The sequence below is a fragment of the Pinus tabuliformis genome, chromosome 3_1 (genome assembly GCF_031772625.1).
Source record: "Pinus tabuliformis cultivar Carrire ecotype Pingquan chromosome 3_1, CPIR1, whole genome shotgun sequence".
NCBI lineage: Eukaryota > Viridiplantae > Streptophyta > Pinopsida > Pinales > Pinaceae > Pinus > Pinus tabuliformis.
This window is the reverse complement of record NC_142301.1, coordinates 790,801,594-790,808,737: the sequence shown is the minus strand read 5'-3', so window position 1 is coordinate 790,808,737 and position 7,144 is coordinate 790,801,594. Positions and strand designations below refer to the sequence as shown.

The following is a 7,144-nucleotide window of genomic DNA, read 5'->3' as shown; positions in this document are numbered from 1 at the left end:
CACTTATTTTAATGGGCATCATTAAGCCCTGTACATGTTCTCCTCTGTGACAACTTTTTCAATCAATTGAAAAAAGGTAAAAACAGATTGCAAGCCAGAGGCATATCTTTAATCCTATCTTGTAGTCTGAAATATGCTGTAGAATGTGTTCCTGTTTACCATTCAGTTAACATCTCAATCTTTAAATTACATATCATGATTTATCCATTCGAAAATCATTCTGAACAATGCAAGCTGTAAAATTCATCCCATTCATATGTAGTACACATAACAAAATCTCCTCTGGAGCCCAGATAATTACAACCACTGGTACCATATCCTACTCATCCAGACCAATTTTTCGTGTACATAAAGCGGATCATTAATCCAGATAATTAAACCCTGCCCGAGGCAGCTTACTGAACAGTTATCATATCTATAGTGGGCACACTTCGCCAGCTTCCAACTTCTGAGTTCTGACTATGGGACATCTTATTGTATCACATTCAAACATTACTTATTTGTCCGAATTACAATAATACATGCCCATGATCTGTATCTCTATACTGCAGAATCCAGAGAGGTGTCGATCAAGATATATCGTGGTGATTGGAGCTCTGTGAGACTCTAGAACACTTGGGGCCTTGCTCTGTTTTGGTCGTTATCTCAGAAGTCCTGTTTCCGACATATCAACAAGTAGAAATCAGAAAAAATTGATAACAAGCATTGAGGACCAGAGCATGCTCTTCATCTGAATGTATGTATAACTGGTACCTGTATTCTTGCAGATGTTGCCTTAGATCAGTTTTTAGCTGGGTGCCCTCCTCTGCATCCTGGCAAGTTACTTGTGATTCAACTGCCGCAGTGTCTATTGAAGGCTGCCTGATTAACCAAAGGTAAGACGAATATCAGAGTCATCCATATGAGAAACCTAATTTTAGGAAACAAAAAGGCACTTCAGTAATCATTGAAGGACTACAAAATCTCTACCATCAATGAAAGACAGGCCAAGTTTTTGCAATTCAACCAAATGCCCACAAATCTCAGTTTCAGGACCGTTATTCTCAAACGGAAGGTCCGTTTAGGGACCATGTAAAGAGAAGCCAGTGTAAAAGTTTACGAGAAAGCTATATTGGTATCTTTCATCTCCCTTGATGATCTTCGGCTCTTCTCTGAATGAGTCTGATCTTTGAGATCCTCTATCAGAAAGTGTGTTTGAGCCTTTACTGGCACTAATGCCATGATCTGATGTTTCTCTGCTAGTAGAGATGCCATTGTATAACCTTCTGAGTTTGCTGGTCTCTTTTAACCCTTTGGATGGAGGTTTCATGGCATTATTTTTGGGTTGTTGCTTCTTTAAAGACTTGATCTTTCTGGGGATGCATTTGGCTCGAGTTCCACCACTTTCCTCTTCATTTGATCTCTCACGGAAATATGACTTGGAGCTTCTGTAGACAGCAACAAAATCTTCAAAACTTCATAACTATTAACAATAGTTTGGAGAGGCCTTTGTACCCCTCTCATTGCTTCCTTTAAGCCATTTGATAGAATCTTCCCTTGTGCTTCTGCAAATCACCTAAATTTAATGACTGATTAAATGCTTATTAATTTTCCCTGAAAGGTCTTTGGAACCTAAACAAAGTACTACATGTGATTTTGAAAGCTCTACAGTTCGCAAAGCAAATTGGCCAATTGGACTTCCTACTTCTATTAATTTTTTCAGCATCTTATCAATACTATCAAAATATACTAGAAGACTTTTGATAGTGTGTATATGAGGAAATATCTGAGAGAATTCTGCACTTTTGATAGTGTGTATATGAGGAAATATCTGAGAGAATTCTGCATTTTAGTACAAAAGAATTCTTGCAGCTATATCTGAGTACTAGTCAAAGTCTTTTACTCTCAAGAAACTGATACTTTGACGTTTTAAGTTTCAAACACGAAGATCCATCATCTAATAAACAATACCATCTACCCTTCCCATTGAAAAAAATATTTCATTGTACTCTCCTTCCATGCATAAAATATAAATAAAACATTCTCTATTATTTGAAATCCTTTGGTTGTTACTAAACTTTCAAATATATTTGTTTAAAACAGAGCCCTCAACTGTAAGCTCCTACATTATTAAGACTTGAGCAGGACCACAGTAAAATGTCCTGTTAATTTGATTCGTTGTTTAAGAATATGTATGAAGAATTATTTTTTCATTCAGTGCTTCCATAAGCAACAAAGCAGAGAAATGGCATCATCAAGGAATAGAGTAACACACAATACCTGTCAGCGCTGTAGGAAGCACATCTCTTTAAAGTGGGATCTCCTCCTTCAGCTTCTTTTTCAGTTTTAGTCTCAACAATGCTACCACTAAAATACTCTTTATCTTCGAGTAGAACCTGTGCAAAGCGTGGATTATCAGGCATGTATTCTAGCTCATCCTCTACTGTAACCCTCTTATCCCCAGCTGGCCTAGACGAAACTACACTCGATTGTGATCGAGATTCATCACAAGAAACCTGTGACTTGGAGTGAGAGGCCGTAACAAAACTGTGATCCTTGACAGCAATTGAACCACAAGATATCAACTGTATGAGGACAGTGGAGGCTCTGGTTTTTGCAGGCATAAAATAGGTCTCTTCTTCAACAGATTGACACGTTAAAGTGCTTGCTTTGCCGTTGGATTTCATTTTGGAATCTGGACTTTCTGGAGAAGTGCTTGAAGAAGATGGAGGAGATACCTCACCTCCACTCAACTCTGTGGGAATCTGTTCTTCACGCTGGTTCTCCTTGGATTGAATCAAAATTGAATTACATTCTTCTTCTTCCTCTTCTTCAGTAGAGACTCCTTTGGTACACCTGACTCTTCTTTCTTCTGTCTGTGTTGCTGCATCTGCTCCCTGATCCACTGTAGAAGATATAGATTCTGCCTTGTACACTTTGTATTCTCCAAGCTCTAAAGGGCTCCAAGAAGACTCCCCACCATATGACTTATGTGTTGCTCCTCTGCGACGTTCATAGGCCAGGGGACAGGCACCAGTGCCTGGCCCTGATGGATTATGATGCTCCTCTGATATATCGTGTCTGATGTTTGTACCAATTTTCTGAGTAACTGTCCCTGGCCCTGATGGATTAGGATGATCCCCTGTTAAATTGCGCCTGATGTTTGTGGTAATTTTCTGAGCGCCCTGAAATTTGAGTGGAGGTCCTTGGCCATCGCAGATGTGCTCCCGAGAATTGGTTCTCTCTACTTTTCTTTCTTCCACGCTGTTCACTCTTTGTTTGTGGACTACTAGAGATTTGTTGGTGGAAGAGACTGCGTCTTGAAATCTAACTGGCAGCGGTCCTTCTGAGGAATGCTTGGAGTTCATCAGCTTTCCAGTTATGCTTTGCTTGCATCGCTCTGAAGATACAAATAGTCTTTTAGTGAGGTTTTAGTACCAATACACCATTATATTTAGTATCTACTTTTGTTCTCAGTGATGAAACTCGACTTTCTAACTAGATTATACCCCTGAAGCCATGTTAATCACACGGAGTTACATTTAAGTTTTAGAAATGGAGTTTACCAGTCCCAAAATAAAAGAGTAAAAACATAAAGAATGATCCAATGCTGGTAAAATCCCACTTATCCTTACTTGAAATCTATCAAAGCATTAGACGAAGCAGAAAATGCTCAACTATCAACCATGATGTTTCTAAACAGAGTTGATCAAAACCAGGGTGAACAAAGACAACAGAAAGCCATTTTGCTAACAATTCTCAGCTATTTTCCTAGGTTCAGCTCAAATTAATCCAATGTAACAGGCTAGATAGGTCATTCCCAGTAAAGTATTGCTAAAATTGTATAGCAGAACAACTGTAAGGGTGCAGCATTTTTTCTTTGATTTGGGCTGGCAAAGCTCAGGGCCAAAAGGTAACTGCTTGGATACTAGGCACCATGTTCTCGCCATGGCATGGCTTGGGAGGTCTGCACAGGCAACTTGGAATGAAATGATAAAACAGTGATCAAAAGTTAAATCTACATAAGAGCTAAAATGAAAGCATATACAATACAAGAAGTCTGATAAGTTCACCAGAGGACAAATATCTAGCATCACACAACAGTTTTCGGTTCAAGTTCTAGTTTTACCTGATGAACCCTCAAAGAGCTCCGATCCCTTGAGAACGAAGTCATTTCCATGAGTTGGGTGTATGATATCATCTTCTGATAAATCATGCCAGACATAGCCATTCTTGTAGCTCCTGCACCCGACCATGACTCATTCAAATTAGTAACATATCAAAGACTTGAGCTCTTGCTGCAACGTATCACTCTTGCCATTAATTCATACCCACACACTGCTCACCTCTTGGATGACCAGGAGAACGCGTTGGCCATGCCTTTTCCACGCAGAGCATTCAAACGCTGTTTAACATCTGCACAATAAAGAAAAGATCTTTACAAATTCGGCCATGCCAATGAAATACCATTTTTCAGAGACAATAACAATTTGCATCTGAGGATCTTTGTTAGACATCAATAGACCCAAAGATGCTTACATTATTAAAAACATAAAGTAGACAAATGTGCATTTTTGGATTTTTAGCAGACTGATTAAAAACCAATACATTCAATCAAATGGGTTCATTCCAAGGTCTGGAATTGTTTATTTACTGTACCGCTCAAGTATAGGCCTTCATTTGAAGACAGTGTAACTTCCATGAAATGGGGATGTTCAAGCTGACCATTCCTGCTAAGATAATACAAGACCTGAACTCTTCTGGGCATAAGCTTTGATTTGGGTTCGATCCAGCTGGGCTTTGCTCGGTCTGGGCTGAGCTCTCTGCTCTGCTGCTTCATTCTCGGTTCCAATCGGCCTTTTGGGCTAACCAACATGATCAAGCAAGGGGGTCTGTAACTCAGAATATCAGAATATCTGAGGTTGAGAATGGTGAGAGTCCTTGGTAATAAAGGGAGAATACAGTTTCCCAAGTCAAAGCGGGGCCCCGTGTGTATTGAAGAAAGGCTGAGAGGATTTCGATACTCTTGCAGGGAGAAGAAGAATCGAGGGCAATGTCATCTGAAGTGGCACTGAAGGGTCCCTATAGATTAGTGGCATTTTAGGGGAGGGGATTTCTGTCGGTGGGTTGGGCTCGGTTATCACGATGCAGAGAGTCATCGTGGTTATTTGGGGAGCGTGAAATGGGCATTTAGGAAGTGCTGTTCCCATGAAAGTGTACCCTACAGAAGGATGTTCCCAGGATTTCATTTGATGTCACGGAGTCAATCACATGAATTGATGACTTTATAATTATTTATCTGTTCAATTCACATGTACAGGCTCAGCCGCTGTACATCCCTTTGTACAAGGGCATGGTACTCGGATGGTCTGCAACACGCGGTGACTGAATGAGGTAATTTAAAGAAATCAAATCTGAATGGAAAATGTTGGGAATTCTATTTTCCCTCAGCGTGTGTGCACCGTTACAATTTTAATTCTTAAGGTCACAGTCCAGCGTTGTGAAAATTTTCATCAAAATAATTCAATTTGAAGGCAATGGCGAAGTTAGGTATTAAATTGGTGTCGGTAGAAAAGGGATTTACCTTTTATTTCATTATTAAAATTAAAATATATATATATATTATATATTTGGGATTCTAACTTGTATTTTTTGGAAAAAAATATATATTTTTTAATATTTTCAATCTAAATTAAATTTAATAAGTAATTAATATTAATATTGATTTTTTAATATAATTTATTATTTATATTGAGGATTTCTTTTCTCATACGTAAAGTTAAGTTAGATGTTCAAGGGAATTCATCATTAGTATCAGTTTATCTCCAAAAAAATGTCTTAATATTCTCATATCAAAGAACTCCAAGGCTAATTTGGGGTCAAGGCTAAATCAAGGTGAACTTTGGTGACATGGGCAAAAGAAATATATCCACATCCCTTAATGATTAATCAGAGACTCAAAAATCAAAGCAGAAGAATAATTTGGTAAATGTACAAATGGAACACTATAAATATTGTAACATTTTGTTCAAAATAAATGTTGGGAATTATATTTTCCCTTAGCCTGTGTGCACTGTTACAATTTTAATTCTTAAGGTCACAGTCCAGCATTGTGGAAATTTTCATCAAAATAATTCAATTTGAAAGCAATAGTGAAGTTAGGTATTAAATTGGTGTCGGTAGAAAAGGGATTTATCTTTTATTTCATTATATATATATATATATATAATCTATTTTGGATTTTAACTTGTATTTTTTTTTGGGAAAGAAATGCTTTTTTTTAATATTTTCAATCTAAATTAAATTTAATAAGTAATTAACATTAATATTGATTTTTTGAATACAATTTATTATTTATATCGAGGATTTCTTTTCTCATATGTAAAGTTAAGTTAGATGTTCAAGGGAATTCATCATTAGTATCAGTGTATCTCCAAAAAAAAATGTCTTAATATTCTCATATCAAAGAACTCCAAGGCTAATTTGGGGTCAAGGCTAAATCAAGGTGAACTTTGGTGGCATGGGCAAAAGAAATATGTCCACATCCCTTAATGATTAATCAGAGACTCAAAAATCAAAGCAGAGGAATAATTTGGCAAATGTACAAATGGAACACAATAAATATTGTAACATTTTGTTCAAAAACTTCAAGATCAAAATTCTATAAATTGTGACTGATACATAATACATTCCTGTCATGTCCATTAATTTCAATGTTTATAACTATTCAGGATTTATATATATGAAATAAAATCGTAAATAAAATTATATTAAATTAATTAATTAATAATTACATTTAAAATATATATTAAAATTAATAATTATTTTTCATGTAAAATTTTCTTTAATTAAATCATAAAATGTGAAATAAAATCATAAATAAAATTATATCAAATTAATTAATTAATAAAGAGTTTAATAATTACATTTAAAATATATATTAAAATTAATAATTATTTTTTCATATAAAATTTTCTTTAATTAAATCCTAAAATCATCAAAATATTAAAACAATATTTAATAATTTAATAATTATATTTTTATAAAAAAAATAAGACTTTATTATTTAATTTTAAAAATATTTAATAATTTAACAATGATATTTTATAAGAAAATAAGATTTATTATTTAGTTTTATAATTTATTGATAAATTAATGTTGCATT

At 35.5% G+C, this 7,144-nt stretch overlaps 1 protein-coding gene across 1 annotated transcript; it reads right to left on the bottom strand.

Annotated features, from left to right (window-relative positions):
• Positions 1–218: 218 nt before the first annotated feature.
• Positions 219–5,304, bottom strand: LOC149189814 (protein SOSEKI 5-like). The gene is made up of 7 exons (XM_089410352.1): positions 4,639–5,304; positions 4,326–4,395; positions 4,109–4,221; positions 2,201–3,379; positions 1,121–1,446; positions 754–863; positions 219–654 (listed from the first exon to the last, which is right to left on the bottom strand). Exons 1-7 carry the CDS (start codon positions 4,853–4,855, stop codon positions 570–572), a joined length of 2,100 nt encoding a protein of 699 aa, XP_089266478.1. The 5' UTR covers positions 4,856–5,304; the 3' UTR covers positions 219–569.
• Positions 5,305–7,144: the final 1,840 nt, after the last annotated feature.

Excerpts from the sequence above, each read along its gene's own strand:
- LOC149189814 (XM_089410352.1), bottom strand. The coding sequence starts at position 4,855 with ATGTTGGTTAGCCCAAAAGGCCGATTGGAACCGAGAATGAAGCAGCAG. Across the intron at positions 1,447-2,200 it reads CTGCTTTGTTGCTTATGGAA|ATTTTGTTGCTGTCTACAGA; the intron begins GCACTGAATGAA and ends GAAGTTTTGAAG. Across the intron at positions 655-753 it reads CAACATCTGCAAGAATACAG|GACTTCTGAGATAACGACCA; the intron begins GTACCAGTTATA and ends TGTCGGAAACAG.